A 19294-nucleotide genomic window follows, 5' to 3' on the forward strand; every position below is an offset into this window, starting at 1 on the left:
TAACAGTTATCGAGAGCAAGGAAAGAAATAAGTTATGTCCTCCTGTTAATGTAGTTGTATAATAGTAATATGTGCGCTAAAATGAAGTAATAGTACCTTATATTTCTATGAAACATTGTCGATACGTTAAACAAAAGAAGTTGGCAATACGACAATAATTATCATGTAGGGCGATTTTTACAGTGATTTTCATTATTTTAACATTTAATTTTCTGTGATGTTCACACTTCATCACAGAGGATACAGAGGACGTCAGTGAAATTTAGGCATCAATTTGCCCAACATCCATTGTAATTTTGGAATGCAGTAAAAGCGCCAATAAAGAAAAGACCGACGAATCATGTCCCTGCGTTAGTGAAGGGCCATGACGCAGGCCCTAAACCACTAAATAATGTGAAAAAAAGTTTTCTGTAGGACACAAGCAAGCGGCATTAAGAATTTCTAGACCCCCTAACCACCTGTGCATCTTTCTGAAGACGACAGGTAAAAAATCCTGATATTTACACTATAGTGTTTTCCTCAACATCTGCCACTGTGTGACGTATCTTCCTTATATAGGAACTTATTTTCAATAACCAATTTTATCTACCTAGGTGAAATAATAGCAGTGAAAAAGTGCTATTATTTCGCCGTCGGTAGATAAAATAGCGTATTCACCTCTGTCCAAATGTTTATTTAGACACTTGGGGTTATATCATTCGCCTTCGGCTCATGCAATAACTCCCCAAGTGTCTAAATAAACATGTGGACAGAGGTGAATAATCTACTATTTTTTAATCAGATGTTTACACTATCCTCTCCCATTTGTGAAGCATTTCTTTTTGCATGTCAAAGCTGTAAGCAGCACCCCCACCGATATTAATTTCTTTGATAAGTGGATAAAGAGACTTGCGTCACCCTTCCACTGTAAGTGGTTTTTGGGCGAATAAATATGCATCTGGTTCTTGTAAAAGAAAACTTGTACCTGCAATTGAAAAAATATTTTTAAACAGACACAAACACACCTTACTACATGCAGACCACTTTCGCAGAGAGTACACAAGAAGAACGAGGAAAGGGTTTTTTTTCAGGTAAATTTGGACAATGCTTCCAATTTCACTCTTATTTCATTTTACATACAAATCCTTGTCTCGAATACCAAACAACCAACCAGTCAGATTGTTTGGTGTAATATTCATTTCCGTATCGATTTAACAAAAACATAGAATGCGTCCGGTTTGCGTTTAGCTATAATCAGTCTGCACTGCATAGAAGCGTTATACACAGCATAACAATATAATTCAAAAGAAAGTAAAAAAAAAAACGGAAAAACGAGGATCATGGATTTTGACGAGGGATTAGATGATGATTTGTCACATACGAATAAACACGAAGGTCCTGATACAATTCTCAGAAAATTTTGTATTATTTCTTTTTAAAACTGTAATTTTAGACGGTCCACCTACCTCAGAGGTTGAAGAAAAAATTCCCATTCCTGAATACACAGAAGAAGATTTAAATAAGCTCGTATCGGCAGTACAACATATGACCATTCTTTATGCTATCGATCAAAACGATTGGAATGTAACCTGTACCGCAGTCATAAGACATTGGCTATTGAACGTCAACGAATTAATGTTGACCATTTTCTATGATAATGACATTCTTACAGCCAGTTTAAGTTTCCCTGTGAATCCCGTTTATGACATCGCCTATTTCCTTCGTCTTCCCAATCAGATTTTCAGTGTCGATGAGTTCCACGATTACGTCACTTTCGGAACGATTCACGAAGACATTGATGGGACGCTACTGGCTATACTGGAAAAAATGTACTCGCCTATTTTCTTTAAGACTGAAGACTTTAGTCACGGCGACGTGGGAACACTTTGTTCAGAAGTCAATCTTTTCCTGACCTTTTTGACCGAACTTCATTATAAAATGTGCGGCCTAACTGTACTATACATACCACGCGAAGGAATGGGTGAAGAAGCGGAGAAGGCGTCATGTAATACCGGATTATTGAAGCGGCTGGAAACAGTTGCTAGTAGCTGGATAACAAGCATCGAAAATTGTCTGAGTGATCGGGAGCAATTAGTGCCGAATGAATTAATGTGTCCAAGGGATGAGTACGAGTTTTGGGTGTACCGCTGTGAGTGTTACTGTTGTAAATCTACCAACAAGTTTTCAATTTGTAAAATTGTAGACGAACCACTGCGCGCTCTCCAGCTGCAAACACAGACATCCGACTTCAAGCATGTTATGGAAATTTTGCAGAAGGCGCAATCAATATTCGTCGAACCCATCAACGAACTGTGCAAGGGAATTGAAATCGAATTGGGCAGAACGAAGAGCAATATTCGATATCTGAAGCTCCTTGTCCAACCCTGCAATGAGCTGAATCTGGTGGAATCGGTGTCAACGATTCCAATTCATTTGGAAAAGATTATTCATTTGGTTCGAATCATTTGGACTGAATCGGAAGCGTTCAATACAATCGAAAAGATAACGCAGATGTTCACTTATCTGGGCAATCAAATCATCGTCATTTGTCGGGAAAAACTGGATATAAAGACGATACTTAAGGGGCACCCAAGGAATGGCATTAAAATTGCTAATATGTCCATCGATAGCTGCATCGCGTACAAGTTGATTTATGAAAATGTGAAAAAATTCCACCAGAACCGTTTGGAGATTGCAAAGTATCCGTGGAGCTTGAACAATACAATCATTTTCAATCAAATTGATACGTTCATTTCGCGACTGCACGATTTGATTAACATTTGCAATTCGATGATTGTTTTTGGACGCTATGACGAGACGGCCAAAATACCGGCTCCGCTGTTGGACGGAGAGCACTTTCAAAATATTTGCCAAGAAGTGGAGAAGCAATTCAAAACTGGTTTTAAAGAGATCCGCGGTCTGTCGTCGAGCATTTTAAACGTTCACAGCTCGGATTGGTCGGAACATTTCGACAAATTTTCCACCATACTGAAAAGTCTCGAAGATATTGTCGAGAATATGATCCTGAATGTGTTCTTGAGCGTTTCGAATGTGGAAGAAGCAATTGATGCACTCTGCTCGCTGTACTACTTCTCCTTACGAGAAAAACTACGACCTACGTACCTGAAAAAGACATCCGAGGTAATTTCAATATTGTTTTGATGCTGTGATATGTGCTGGAACATTTCATTAATTTATCTTCGTCTGATAGACCTGGGAAATGTTTCTGCGAGAAATCAACAACACCAGCAACAGTCTGATGGAACAGGTCAATTCTAGGCCGTCAGGTCTTCCACCGTACGCCGGCAGAGCGCTAACATTGCAAACAAGTTTAAATCGGATCAAACATATCAAACAGATGTTCGACAAAGCCGAATGGATGCCCGAGTCGACAAGTTCTATTGCGGTAAGGTTTAGCAACTTTTTAGAACCTTCAACGATTTCTTACTCTCGTATTTTGTATTAAAACACAGGCATTGTCCGCATACGATCAGATGCACTCGAACATAACACAAAAAATAAAAGAGCTGAACTACGACTGGTTGGATACCATTGAATCGGATGTAAGTAAACGGTTGGGCAAGACACTGTTCAACCGAAGTGTTAGCCATCCGGGCCTGCTGGAATGCAATATCGATCGAAGTGTAATGGTCATTTTCGATGAGGCTAAACACTTCGAAATACTTCGGTTCAGCGTGCCGGTGCATATAAATCGAATCTGTCAGAAGAGTAACGACATTCGCTGGACGTATCAGAGCGTTGTGAAAGTGTGCATCAACTACAACAACATCATCAACTCATTGTCGGACAAGGAACGGCTTCTGTTTAAACCGTTGATACAGACTGCTTATCGGAAAATAACACCGGGATTGAAGAAATTGAAATGGAGCGACGATATGAATCTGATCGAACCGTTCATTGCTGAGTGCCTAACTTACACGTACAAAGTCAGTTGGTTCAATTTCAGTAAAAGGAAACATTTCGAAAAGAAAAATCCTTTCAGGTCCTAGCATTCATCGACATTTACAAGAATGCAAACTCGAACATTCTGCATACGAGTGAGAAAATCTTCGATAGTAAATTCGTCGATCTGGCTGTGGACGAACCCACATCGTTGGCCGAATTAAATAAATTCATCTCGAGATACCGAAAGAAGCAAATGGTTGAATTGCTCCAGTTTTACAATGACATCGTCGACGATATTGTCAAGGTGTACAGAGGATTCGAAGCTTACTTGGATAGTGTAAGTGAGGCAGAGATTTTCATAAGAATTTCGAGGAAGTTGTGAGAACTTTTACGAACTTTTAAGAAATTTTAGGATATTTTGTAATTCCTAAAATTCCCAAATTCCTACCTAGACTCCTACTGTTCAAAATTTCAGGATTTTCAGAGAATTTTTAAGAATTTAATTTTCGAACAATAACCACTGAAGATAGCTCCGGCTAGATCTGCAAGGATTTCACTTGCATAATGTCCTTCATTCATTAAATTCCAGATAGCAGAAGAATGGATTGACTATATATCGAAACTGGACCGGTTAATAGAAGAGGCTCTTTGCAATTGTGCACAAAATTCGTTGAGTAATGTTTACGATGCATTACACGGCAGTGGTACAATTGAGCCATTGCGATTAATACGGTTGGATCTTGACTTGCAGGGTAATAAGGTAAATACGGGACAACGCTGCTTGTTTTTCTTGATAATACATTCCATTACCTTCCTTTCGTTTCGTCCAAACAGTTGCATTTCACACCGTCCATAAACGAATTATCGAAAATGTTGATCGGAATTTTCGAATTGATCACGTCATCTCTGAAGCAATTTCCCCGACTATTTGACAAATTTAAACTGCCCAAAAAGACTCCCATACTGGAATACTATCGCGCTATAAATCTACGCAGTCCCATCGAACATCTGAAGACTTTCATCACCAACGAAGTGGTCTTCAACCAGCAACAGGTCGACGAATATCTTGAACAATGGAAACCGTTCAAGTCACTGTGGGAAATGGACAAGGATCTATTTATGGGGAAATTCAACGAGACGCGAATCGCTGCCAAATCATTTGAAAAGAACTTTACGCGCTATGCGGAAATTGAGAATCAGGTGCTGTTGCAAGACGGTACGGGCATAGTGCAGTTTGTCGAAATCAATGCGAACCAGTTGCGAAATAGCATTTTTGCACATATTGATGATTGGAGGCAACGGCATCAGGCGACTTTGCGAGATAGCGGCTACAATCTAATAAACGGTTTGTGCTATTAACACTACAAACGGAATAAGGGAAGTCTGTGCAGTACTTTTTCATGTGAGAATCGGTCTACTAAACAGTGGGAAAAGATATTTTTGAAATCTTAGTTATGATCATGCTTTCTGATGAGGAAATATTTTTTTGACGTGCGCGAAGAGAGTCAAATACCAATGTGTAAATAAAGTTCTTACAGATCATCTGTTATCGACTGCGGTGACAAAAATAAAAGATGAGCTCTGATCAGTGTTTCTTATATATTGCGAAGCATCTGTTTAAACTAATGAAGTAATAGATTTTGTATCACATACTTTAACACATTAACAAAGAAAGTAGAAGATTTAATGATTAAATCACGATATGCTTGCCGTTACTAAAATTTTAATCGAAATTGCACAGCCTTCCTCGAAAGCCGTAAAAATACCTTGAAAAGTGACGGTAACTTTTTCTCTCAACAAACAAACTTTCAGATCTCTATGAATATCTGACCGTCAATGCGAACAAAATTTTAAAACCTCCCGCCAACCTTAAGCAGATGCAAGAATCTCTTAATTCGTATAAGATTCTCAGTGAAGCTTGTGTAGAGAAAGAGATCGATATCGTGGAAATAAAAGACCATTTCGAAGTTATGGGTAAGAATGCGACTATTTGTTTTTGTTCCGGTTTTTCTAATGGTTTCATTGAAATAACAGAACGAAACGATGTCACCATATCTGATGAATTTCGAGCGAAACACAGTCAATTGGATGAAAAGTGGCGCTGGTACTTAAATTCACTGAAAGACGCCGACGCATTGTTGGACAATTGCAAGGACAGTTTCAAAGAGAACTTGCTTCAAGATGCCAGTAATATGGAAGCACAAGCTAAGGCTCTTTTGGATTCATTCGAAACCATTCCGACGTCATGTGATACGTAAGTCTGACGAGTTTGTGACGATTATTACATTGACGATTTTACAAATGACTTTGAAAAGCAATTTTCTCCTCTTCTTGCTGCATACAGTCAGGATGGATAGATTTTCATTTTTTTATCGTGTAAAGCATTGGTCAAACGTACAATAAATGTTCAGGTTTTCTTCCCCCGTTGTCTCGTACAATTAGAAAGTTTTTCTTCCTGTTTCTTCATTAAGTCATTTAACTCACTCTCAGCCAGCTCATCGCCGATTGTTTTTTCCATTTGACCAACAGACATGCTAAGGATGCTCTGGCAGCATTACAGGCTATGCGTGCCCACCTTCAAACATTATGGGACCAAGAAGTACAGCTGCAAAGCGACTTAATGACTTTCGAAATCAGACAACCGGCTAACATGGACCTAATCAAGATGGATAAAGAACTGACGACACTCGAAGAAGTTTGGAATTTAGTCAATGCATGGGATGAAGCGTGGGATGTGTATAAAGTGATGAGTTTTTGGAAAATCGAAACCGAACAAATGGAAGAATTTTCCAATGATCTATACAAGTATGACGATCGCTATGAACTTCCGCAAGCCCGGACTGGCCCTATGAGCATTCAGGCGTTGTCGGAATGGCTTTTAGATTTTATGTAGGAACGAAGGTCATTTTACAAATTTTCGTCATTCAACGCCCGTGAAGCTCTCGGGTGGTCAGTCCGGCACTGCAATATTCACAATAATCGGAATAAAGATTGTTTTAAATCTTTTGATCGATAGACATGTGAATCGTTTGACCAAACAATTAAAATCGAGAGAATGGACGATCCTCGAGAGTACTCGGAAAAAGGTGGACAATTTTCGTAAAACTCTTCCTCTGTTGGTAGTTTTGAAAAATCCGTCGATGCGCGAACGTCATTGGGATCAAGTCAAAGCGACTGCTAATGTGTAAATGAAAATCTGATTTTCTTTAGTTTGTCATTTAACACCATTTCTATGCTCAGCAAATTCGACCATCAAACCGAGGAATTCAATCTGGACTCCATCATACAAATGAAATTCCAATTATACAGCGATGAGATTACCGATATATCAAATGCTGCAACCATGGAATTGCAGATCGAAGAAAATATTGCAAACATTCGCAATATCTGGGACGCCATGACTATTGTGGTGGCGTTGTCGGAAAATGGTATCTACCAGATAAAGAATGTGGACAATTGCTTCCAAGCGCTAGAGGAGAATCTGGTGCAAATATCCACGATGAAATCGACTCGATTTGTGGAACCGTTTGCGAAAGAAGCTGACTATTACGAAAAGACTTTGAATTACATTTTTGAATGTTTAGAGAATGCGCTGATTGTCCAACGCCAGTGGATGTATTTGGAGAATATTTTCCAAGGCGACGACATTCGTAAACAACTTCCGGCCGAATCGATAAAATTTGCTGATATAACGACAGGTTTGTCAAGATTAAAATCATCAATTGGTCTGTACATACCAAGCAACAAGCGTTTGAAACCAATCACTTTATAGATTGGAGCGAAATTACCGAAAATATGTACAAAGCTAAAACGGCTGTAGAAGCTACACATTACGTTGCTCCGCCGATTCTGTTGAAAAAGCTGTTAGGTCAGAATGCAGACCTAGAACTAATTCAAAGGGCTTTGGAGATTTACTTGGAATCGAAGCGCCAACAGTTTCCGCGATTTTATTTCATTTCTAATGATGATCTTTTGGAAGTAAGACTTTTTACATCATTGTCATTATCAGCAGTTGCCGAAGCTTGCAGTTCTAGTTGACAAAAAACGTTCAACAATCGATTTCAAACTGCTAACGGTACATCAAAGACCGGAGACAGACAACAAATTAAAATTACTCTCGACGTCAGTGAAATTTAGACATAAAATTAATTTGCTTCAGCCAGCGTATGGGCGTTGATACAGCTGTTTTCTCGGTCACTCATTCAAACAAAACTGCTTGTACGTCTTCAAACGGTTGTCCGAGTAGACCAGCTGAAAAACAGCTGGAGCAAATTCACGCCTAAAATTCGCTGACGTTTATTGTAAATCGTCGATGAAAAGATTACGAGAAATCGATGAAATTTATCGTAGAGCTGTCTGTTGTCGATAACGACTTCAGAGGTAAAGGACAAACTCTGAATGGAGTTTTATATAGCAAAAAAAAACATGTTCAAAGAAATGAAGTACAAGATTTGAAATCAATTTTTTCAAAATACTTAGATCATATGAAGTATAATAGACGCCATGCGTGAAAGGTTAAATATTTTTTGACAGTGCTAGCCTTAGTCAAAGCTCAAAGATGAACTATTGTGGACTGTTCAATGTCCCATTGAATTTATTGAAAATTGGATAATACTTCCCGTGCAGAATATTAATGAAATACTTTTAGATCCTAGGAAATGCCAAAAAACCAGACGTAGTTCAGCAGCATTTTAAGTCCCTCTACGACAATATCAACAAATGTCGATTAGTAAAGGTAAATGCTTCTCCAATCAAATATACGAACCAACACCTGACAACCGATCTCCACATAGACAACAGAAAAAATACCGAAATGGGAAGCTCATGGAATGATATCGGCCGACGGAGAATATGTTAAATTTGTCGAACCAATAATATTGAATGGACCATCAGAGAAATGGTTGAAACTGATTGAAAACGCAATGCGTGCCACACTAAAACTTCTGTTGCGTGACACACTTGTAATGTTGCGCAAAATGAGTTCATCGCGTGACCGTTGGCTGGAAAAGTTTCCCGGTCAACTCTGTTTGACCTCATGCCAAATTCAATGGACAACGAACTGTACGCGAAGTCTTCTGATCTGCAACTTTTTAAAGAGCCGACAACCGCTGAAGAAACTACGACGCAAACAGAACAAAATTTTGGGATTTTTGTCCGAACTTAGTAGAAGAGATTTACCGAAACAGATGCGACTGAAAGTTAATGCGGTCATAACAATTGAGATTCACAGCCGAGATGTCATCGATAAAATGTACAAAATGAGTAAGGAACGCACAATCGTTGAATCGTCCACCAGTTGTAACGCTTACGTAACCTTTCCTTTCCCATTTTCGCTGCGAAAACAGACTGCCTCGATGTATCCGATTTCGAATGGTTTTCACAGCTGCGATTTTATTGGGATCGTGAACATGACAATTGTTCTATAAAGCAAACAAACACGTCATACTGGTACAATTATGAGTACACCGGAAATTCTGGTCGTCTTGTCATAACGCCACTAACAGATCGATGTTATATTACCTTAACAACGGCTCTTCATTTGAATCGAGGTGGAAGCCCGACTGGACCTGCTGGTACTGGAAAAACGGAAACGGTAAAAGATCTGGGCAAGGCTTTGGGTATGTGGGTCATTGTGAATAACTGCTCCGAAGGTATGGATTATATGAGCATAGGAAAGTGTTTTTCCGGATTAGCACAGACTGGAGCGTGGGTAAGTAACGCTTTGCACTGGTCTCAGGAGTCCTACACTATCCTAACAACAATCATATCGCAGGGATGCTTTGACGAATTCAATCGAATCAATATTGAAGTCTTATCGGTCGTTGCGCAACAGGTGCTGTCCATCATCGGAGCTTTAATGCAAAAATTGAAAGTATTCAAGTTTGAAGGAAACGACATTCGATTGACGCCAACAATCGGAATGTTCATAACAATGAATCCTGGCTATGCCGGACGGTAAAAATTGCGTGTGTAAGTTCCTACTTCATTGTGGATTAGAACCTCTATCCTATTTCAGGACCGAATTGCCAGATAATTTGAAATCAATGTTTCGGCCCATCTCGATGATCGTTCCAGACAATGTGATCATCGCTGACAATTTACTGTTCAGTGATGGATTTTGGAATTCGAAAATTTTGGCGAAAAAAGTTTTTACTTTGTACGAACTGGCTAAGCAACAGTTGTCGCTGCAAGCCCATTACGACTTCGGACTGAGATCGATGGTGGCGTTGCTCAGATATGCTGGGAGTAAACGCCGTCAATTTCCCAACGAAAACGAAGAACGCATTGTCTACCTGGCGATGAAAGACATGAACATCGCTAAGTTAACGGCTGACGATCTTCCGCTGTTTAATGGCATTATGTGCGACATATTCCCCGGAGTGACAATTCCATTGGTAAAATATGAAGAGTTCTACACATCTATCGAACAATCGTTCATCGAATTGGGTCTACAAAGTACCACCACTGCCATTACGAAGGTCATTCAGCTGTTTGAAACACAAAATTCGCGACACTCGGTTATGATTTTGGGAGACACGGGCACTGCCAAGTCGGTAACTTGGACCATTTTAAAAATGGCGCATGCCAAAATGGTGACTATGGGCAAATCCAGCTGGAACAATGTGATCGAATTCCCGTTGAATCCGAAAACATTGTCATTGGGTGAACTCTACGGAGAAGTAAATTTAGGCACTGGAGAATGGTTGGACGGTGTGCTGAGTAGTATTATGCGTAAAATTTGCTCGGATGAATCTCCCACCAAAAAATGGATGTTATTCGATGGTCCGGTCGATGCGGTGTGGATCGAAAACATGAATTCCGTTATGGACGACAACAAAGTGCTGACGCTGATTAACAGTGAAAGAATAACCATGCCAGAACAGGTCTCGCTGCTGTTTGAGGTTGGTGACTTGGCTGTTGCATCACCCGCAACTGTATCAAGATGCGGCATGGTGTACAATGACTATAAAGATTGGGGTTGGGGACCGTACGTGAAGTCTTGGTTACAAAAGCAAAAATCTCCGGTCTATGTTAAAACGGTCGGTTTGAATTGACAGGCACTCTCTCATCATACAAAATTCAAGATTGATTTCTTATTCAAAGATCGAAGAGTTGCTGCATCTGTACATGGACAGAGTACTGGACTTTAAACGTTTAAATTGCAAAGAGCAGGTCCCCACAAATGAGCTGAATTTGATCCAATCATTCACTCGATTAATGGACTGTCTCGCAGTGCCACCGAAACGGAGTCAAGAAAGCGAAGAGAATCCAGCTGATGACGAGAACGAAGAAATGTTGACCAAAATGTGGTTCTTCTTCTGTTTGGTTTGGTCTATTGGTGCCACAGTAGACGAAGCTGGCAGAGAGAAATTCGATTCGTTCATCCGAGAAATGGACGGAATATTCCCAGTGGTGGACTCGGTGTACGATTACTATGTCAATGTTACGGCCAGGTGTTTCATTCATTGGAAAGCGAATCTGTCCAGTGATTGGACGTTTCCGGAAGAGTATGAACCTTTTTTCTTATAGAAAATTGTTGGTACTTACATGCGGCAACATTTTCAGTGCTCACTTTTACAAAATAATTGTACCGACTGTCGACACCGAACGTTATAACTTCTTAGTTGGTACATTATTGGAGCGTGGCTATCCAGTGTGTTGCGTTGGTCGAGTTGGCACCGGGAAATCATCAACAGCGTCCAGCGTTCTCAGAAAATTCAATCCTGACAAATTCTCAGTTTTACCCATCAACATGTCAGCGCAAGTAAATCAATATTGAGTCAGATAACACGTCAGATAACATCGACTAACTCTGATATGTTTGCAGACATCAGCGAGTAATCTACAAGAAATAATCGAAGGAAAGGTCGAGAAACGAACAAAAGGTGTATTTGTACCCATCGGCGGCAAGACCATGATCACTTTCATCGACGATTTCAACATGCCTGCAAAGGATACGTATGGTTCGCAACATGCGCTCGAGTTGGTCAGAGAATGGATCGATTATGGTTTTTGGTACGATCGAAAGAAACAATGGCGCACGTACATCAAACAGATGATGTTGCTGACGGCTATGGGTCCGGCTGGTGGACCAATATCGTCACGAACGTTGAGCCGATTCAATGTGATCAATATGACGTTCCCGGGCGAGAGTACCATTCAAATGATATTCGGTACAATGCTCGGACAGAAATTTCACGATTTCCCATTTGAAGTGAAGAACTTAAGGGTGGCAATTACTTCAGCGAGCATTCATCTGTTCAACGAAGTGAATAGGAAAATGCTACCGACTCCAGCGAAAATGCACTATCTGTTCAATTTGAGGGATATATCACGCATTTTCCAAGGTCTTCTACGGAGTGACCGAGCATGTCATACTACCAAAATTGCCATATTAAGACTCTGGTATCATGAAAGTTGTCGCGTTTTTGGTGATCGTCTTGTTGACAATGCGTAAGCCTTGCAATTGAATTTTGCTAAGTTACTGGCTCCCTCATTTCTTTTGTTCTAGAAATAATTGGGCTAGCAGCGACTTTCTGCTTAAATATAACAATTTCAGACACTCAACCAGCAATTGTTTTTTCCAGAGATCAGAACTGGTTACAAGAAAAATTGAACGAACAAATCGAGAACTATTTCGAAACGACCATCGATAACGTGTGTCCGTCCAAAGAGTCACCAATTTTCGGCGACTTCATAAGTGGTGGCACATACGAAGACTTCACCGATATATCCGTTCTTCTATCATTTATGGAACAGCAGTTGGCTGACTATAACGCATCTCCCGGCCACGCTAAAGTCAATCTGGTTTTGTTCATGGAAACAATCGAGCATGTTACTCGAATCGCTCGAGTCGTATCTCAACCGAGAGGCAATATGTTACTGATTGGTCTTGGCGGTTCCGGGCGTCAGAGCATTGTTAAACTGGCAGCATACATATGCGATCAGACCACATTTCAGATTGAACTAACCAAGAAGTATAAAGTGCAGGAATTTCGCGAGGATTTGAAGACACTGTACACGATGGTCGGCGTTCAGAACAAGACGGTTAGTTTCATATTTAAAGACAATCAAGTGGCCGACGAAGTGTTTCTGGAGATAATAAACAACATGCTCAGTGTGGGCGAAGTTCCGAACTTGTTCAAGGCTGATGAATTGGAGGATATCAAAACGGCCATTTCAGCAGCTGCTGCGAAGGCCAAGATTGTGCAAACTTCGGATGCAATGATCGGTTTCTTCATGGAACGTGCAAGATCCAACTTGCATATAATTATGTGCATGAGTCCTATTGGAGAACAGTTCCGGACGTACATACGACAATATCCAGCACTGGTGAATAACACCACCATCGATTGGTTTCATGCGTGGCCCGAACGAGCTTTACACGCTGTGGCTAATAAATATCTCCAAAATACGTTACTGGATGTTAAAATTAGTGACGATAGTAAAGGGGGTGTCAGACGACGTGAAAGTCTCATTGAAACAACAGAGGACCGACTTCGCACTGCCCTAGCTGGAACGTTTGCCTTCATCCATGATTCCGTATCAAAAATGGCCGAAATTATGTTGTTAAAAGTGAAACGCCATTGCTACGTCACTCCTTCCAATTATCTGGAGTTGGTCACTGGTTTTCAGAAGTATGACAATTGGGAACAGTGCCTGTACATCCATATCGTTCAACATTTCGATTCTTCTTTACAGACTACTTGAAGCGAAACGCGAGGCAATATCGTCCGGAGCAAACAAGCTTCGGAACGGTATTTTTAAGATAGACGACACCCAGGAAAAGGTGAAAGAAATGTCCGAGCAACTAGTCGAAAGTCAAAGACAAGTCAAATTGGTCCAGGACGAATGTAATGTTTGCATCGTAAACCTTTCAGCCGAAACGGAGGTGCTAGACAAGCAAAAGAAAGTCGTCGAAGAGCAGGGCGAAAAAATCGCTGTGGAAGAAACGGAAATCGGCTTCAAAAGAGAATTAGCCCAAAAGGACTTAATGATTGCAATGCCGGCACTAGACGAAGCTACAATGGCTCTGAATTCCCTGAATAAAAAGGACTTGACCGAGGTCCGGTCTTATGCCAAACCACCGGTTAAAGTCGAGAAGGTCATGGAATCTGTGATGATTCTGCTGAAAAAGGAACCGAACTGGACACAATCCAAGAAAGAGTTAGGAGACCCAAACTTCCTGGACACGTTGAAGAATTTCGATAAGAATCACATAGCCGATAAGACACTGAAAAAACTCGCTGTGTACACTACGGATCCGGAACTCGAACCGATTAAGGTTGGAATCGTTTCATCGGCTTGCAAATCGCTTAGCTTGTGGGTACGAGCAATAGAAAATTACGCAAAAATATACAAGTGAGGCTGGATTGTATTTCAATGTGTAACTTTCAACTGAACTCACAACTGTAATTTCTGGTAGAGTTGTAGGTCCGAAAATCGAGCTTGTAGAAGAATTGGAGGCAACCTTGCGAAAAAAACAGGAAGAACAGGCCAAGTCCAAGGCGATATTGGACGATTTGTTGATGCATCTTCGAAAGCTGGAGCTTGAGTACGAAAATAAAACGAAATTGAAAGAAGAATTTCAACGTCAGGCTGAACATTTAAAACTGAAGTTGGAACGTGCCCATATGCTGATCGATGGTTTAGGTAAAATGAGTGTGCCGTCGACTTTATACAGCTTTCTAAGCTACTGGATGTTTCCCTTTCTTAGGTGGAGAGAAGGTTCGTTGGAGTGAAACTGTTAAGCGACTCGATTCAGAGTTCACTCGACTTCCCGGTGACTGTGTAGCAGCCCAGGCTTGTATTTGCTATTTCGGTCCCTTCATAAGCAGTTATCGCGAAGAATTGATCAAAATTTGGCTGAAGGACATTGCAGCGAGACAAATTCCGTCGAATGAAGATTTCCGTTTGCACGAATTTATGGTCGAAGCGACGGACATTCGAGAATGGAACATTCAAGGTCTACCATCGGATGATTTTAGCACTGAAAATGGTATAATCATCACAAAAGCTGACCGTTGGCCGTTGATAATCGATCCGCAAGGACAGGCTCAGAAATGGATAAAGTGCATGGAACAAAAGAACAAATTGGAGATAATCGATCTGGATCAGAGCGACTATGTTAACGTTTTGGAAAAGGCACTACAAACCGGACTGCCAGTTTTGCTACAAAATGTCCTCGAAACGTTGGACAATTCACTGACACCAATACTGACTAAAAGTGTCGTTAAAACGGCCGGACAGACATTGATTAAATTCAATGACAAAATGATCACATACAACGACAAGTTTCGGTAAGAAGTTGAAGCACTAACATAGGTGATGTAGAGGCATTATAGACCCAAATATCTTCCGTTTCCAGATTGTATATTACAACGAAATTGAGCAATCCCCATTACTCACCCGAAATTGCTACCAAAACAACTTTGGTGAACTTTACTATCAAAGAAGACGGTCTGGAAGCTCAGCTGCTGGGAATTGTTATACAAAAGGAGCGTCCAGTCATGGAACAGGAGAAAAATTCGCTAGTCAAGAACATAGCCAATAACAAACAGATTTTGATTCAACTGGAAAACGAAATCGTGCGACTGTTGAGCGCCAGTAAGGGATCGTTGCTCGACGACGAGGACCTATTTCACACGCTGCAAGTGTCGCAGAAAACGTCGGCTAACGTTAAGGAATTTTTGACCACAGCTGAAGTGACAGAGGCGGAAATCGACGCCGTTCGAGAAGAATACCGTGAATGTGCCATCCGTGCGTCGATTTTGTTTTTTGTGTTGATGGACATGTCGCATGTCGATCCAATGTATCAGTTCTCGTTGGATGCCTACATAAAACTCTTCGTTCAGTCCATTCAGAAAAGTCCGAAGAATCCGGAAGTGGCGGTGAGGGTGACGAATCTGAACAACTATCACACTTACGCCGTCTATCAGTAAGACGAATATTCATCGATTAGCGAAAATACGATGTAGCCTAATCGAACAACGTTTTGTTTCCACAGAAACACTTGTCGTGGTCTATTCGAAGCACACAAATTGCTGTTCTCCTTTCACATGACTATAAGCATTCTGGACGCGAACAACCAAGTCAATAGGAACGAGTATGAGTTCTTGCTGACGGGCGGTGTTGTGTTGGATCGTAAGGAACAGATGGAAAACCCCTGTTCCGACTGGATAAGCGATATTAACTGGGACAATATAACGGAACTGGAGAAATTACCCAACTTCAAAGGCATTTCCGAATCGTTTGAGAAGTACGGCAAAGAATGGTTCGAATGGTATACGGCAACCGAGCCAGAAAACACAATTTTGCCTGGCCCGTGGCAGGATGCATGTAACATATTCCAAAGGATGTTGATCGTTCGTTGTCTGAGACCAGATCGTATATCGGCTTGTCTTCGATTCTATATCGGCGCATCTTTGCACCAGAAAGTAATGGTCGAAATTGATAATATATAAACGAAGTTAATGTTCTTCCATTTAGTACGTCGTACCACCTGTGCTAGACCTACAATCAGTGTTTGGGGAAAGTACCCCAACTACTCCACTGATTTTCATTTTGTCGGCCGGAGTGGATCCAACGTCAGCATTGATGGCATTAGCCGAAACCGAACATATGTCCAAAAAGTTCTTTTCGCTAAGTTTGGGTCAAGGTCAAGCGCCTATAGCCACGGCAATGATCGAACAAGGGACACTCAACGGAAATTGGGTTTATTTGGCGAATTGCCACCTGTCGCTCAGCTGGATGCAGAATTTAAATAAAATGGTCGAAACATTGCAATCTCAGTCTCCTCACGCAAAATTCCGATTGTGGTTGAGCTCCAGTCCGTCGCCGCAATTTCCTTTATCGATTCTTCAAACAGGCATAAAGATGACGACCGAACCGCCGAAGGGAATCAAGGCCAATTTACAGCGATTATACAACAACGTGTCGAACGAACATTTTACTTCGTGTTCACAACAGGAAAAGTACAAAAAATTGTTGTTCGGTTTGTGTTTCTTCCATGCCGTGCTGTTGGAACGGAAAAAGTTCCAGCAACTCGGATGGAATGTCGTGTACAGTTTCAACGATTCCGATTTTGAGATTTCGGAAAACCTGCTCTCAATTTATTTGGATGAGTATTCGGAGACGCCGTGGGATGCTCTCAAGTATTTGATCGCAGGTGTTAATTACGGCGGTCATGTGACGGACGCTTGGGATCAAAAACTACTAAACTCTTACATGGAACACTATTACTGCCCGCAAGCAATTGAAATTACTAATTTCAGGTAGGAGTTGCTTCTCCGGATCATTCGAGCCAACAAAATTCATTTATTTCTTCGACTAGGCTGTCAACTTTAGACACCTATTACATACCTCGGGACGGTAATCTCGAATCGTATCAAGATTACATACAAATTCTACCGGACATTGACCATCCCGAAGTGTTTGGACAACACACAAATGCCGACATTTTAACGCAAATAACGGAAACTGCTGCGATGTTCAAAACTATGTCGTCGATCCGAAAACAAACGACGTCCACTTCTGACATGTCGCCGGAAGAGAGGGTCAAGCATTTGGCTAAAGATATTCTAAACAAAATGCCCGAAGTCATCGACTACGAACACACGCTGAAGGTTATCGGTTTAAACAAGAAGCCGTTGGATGTGGTACTTCTTCAAGAGATCGAACGGTACAATAAACTGTTGAAAGCTGCCAAAAAGGGATTGGTCGAATTGCAGAAGGGAATAAATGGCTTTGTGGTAATGACCGACGAACTGGATGAAATGTTCTATTCCATGCTAATCGGACAAGTTCCACACGTTTGGAAAAAAGGTAAAAGTTTGTTCGGATCCATCTAGCAAATCTAGCAACTATTAACGTCACATCCTACTTGATGAAGCATACAAATCACTCAAAAAACTTGGTTCTTGGACGAGAGACCTGTTACATAGAGTCGAACACTTTTCGAAATGGGCCCAGACAGGCCATCCTCCGAAAATATTCTGGTTGGCTGCTTTCACATTCCCCACAAGTTTTTTGACCGCAGTTTTACAGGTACGAATTTCACTTCGGTGAGACACACTGCACTTGCGTGATAAACTAGTTAAATATTGGGATTATGTTGATGGGTCAGACTATAAGTTCTTATTAGACTTATCACGTTCGTTCCTGCCCCCACTTTTTCGGACACGGTTGATTTTTCATTTCTCCTTTCTCAAGACATCAGCACGCCAGGATTCAATTCCAATCGACAGCTTGTCATGGGAATTCCTGATACTAACCAATGAAGACGCTGCCATTGGCAATAAACTCGCCGAAGGTGGTGAATTGATCGAAGGCCTGTTTCTGGAAGGAGCCGGATGGAATTGGAAAGATATGTGCCTGATCGATCCACTGCCCATGGAACTGATCTGCAAGATGCCGGTCATACAATTCAGGCCGGTTGAAAATTTGAAACGAAAATCGAAAGGAATTTATCAGTGTCCGAGCTATTACTATCCCATTCGGTCCGGGTCGTTTGTCATTGCTGTTGATTTGAAGTCTGGCGGGAAAGAGTCGACATTTTGGACGAAACGTGCAACTGCTATTTTACTTAGTTTGTCTGAGTGATGTAAAAGAAACTTACTTGTGATTTGACGCACATGCCTGGGAATAAATATTGAAATGAATAAAGCAAACTCTTGCTCCAGGACTTGTTGGTAAAATACAACAAAGCAAACAATCAACTAGGCCCCATCTTTTGGATGGATCAGATCCCTTGACTGACTGACTACTTTTTTGTAATCCGAGCAAAAAAAATCACTCTAAAAGTATATAAAAGTATACCAGGGTATGCGTACTCTACTTTCGATACAAAACACGTATATGAGAAATTCCAGCACTTGATCATATACTGGCTCATACGTATTTTCAGTACTTAAGAGGCATCGACGATCTGCTGAAAAGTATACATTTGGGTGATTTTTAAATATTGTCTTTTGGTGATATATTTCCACCAAAATTATCATTTTTCAAGTATGTACGACCGCAATAACCACCACGGTTGTAGCAGTTTGACCAACCCTGAGAAAACTGAGCAGTTTATGAAAATTTCGTTACACTGGTCACTTTTTTCAGAACTGGTCAAGTGACTACAACCAAATCTACTTTCTGTTGAAAGCTAATACATTCGTCGTCGTTATTGCGGTCGTGTGTTTTGAAAAAAGGATTCTGATGAAAAGATACCATCAAAAAGGCAGCACGAGATACGCAAATGCTAAGCATCGATGTCTCTTAAGTTTTATTGCCTTCTAGCAGACCCTGGAAAGAGGCGAATTTCTTGCTTACATATTGAATAAAAATGAAACTCGTGTGATTACGGCCCTCGCTTCGCTCTGGCCGCAAAGTTCACACTCGTCCAAAATTTGATTTTTTTCTT

At 40.9% G+C, this 19294-nt stretch overlaps 2 protein-coding genes across 2 annotated transcripts in view; one reads left to right on the forward strand and one right to left on the reverse strand.

Annotated features, from left to right (window-relative positions):
- The window catches only part of LOC119068882 (glutamate [NMDA] receptor subunit 1), a 139653-nt gene that overhangs the window by 63015 nt on the left and 57344 nt on the right, over positions 1-19294 (reverse strand). The window lies entirely within an intron of this gene.
- Positions 1451-18554, forward strand: LOC119081080 (dynein heavy chain 2, axonemal). Its single transcript, XM_037189852.1, has 31 exons — positions 1451-2128; positions 2183-3120; positions 3191-3385; positions 3453-3926; positions 3983-4222; positions 4475-4645; positions 4720-5230; positions 5698-5859; positions 5920-6139; positions 6415-6690; positions 6902-7069; positions 7126-7583; positions 7658-7863; positions 8534-8620; positions 8679-9147; positions 9231-9595; positions 9659-9840; positions 9902-10925; positions 10990-11393; positions 11452-11650; positions 11714-12339; positions 12474-13523; positions 13588-14247; positions 14312-14538; positions 14603-15185; positions 15254-15823; positions 15893-16322; positions 16375-17159; positions 17219-17709; positions 17777-17931; positions 18097-18554. The coding sequence occupies exons 1-31, from the start codon at positions 1525-1527 to the stop codon at positions 18484-18486; spliced, it is 13320 nt and encodes a 4439-aa protein (XP_037045747.1). The 5' UTR covers positions 1451-1524; the 3' UTR covers positions 18487-18554.

This window comes from Bradysia coprophila, chromosome II (genome assembly GCF_014529535.1).
Source record: "Bradysia coprophila strain Holo2 chromosome II, BU_Bcop_v1, whole genome shotgun sequence".
NCBI classification, from domain to species: Eukaryota; Metazoa; Arthropoda; class Insecta; order Diptera; family Sciaridae; genus Bradysia; species Bradysia coprophila.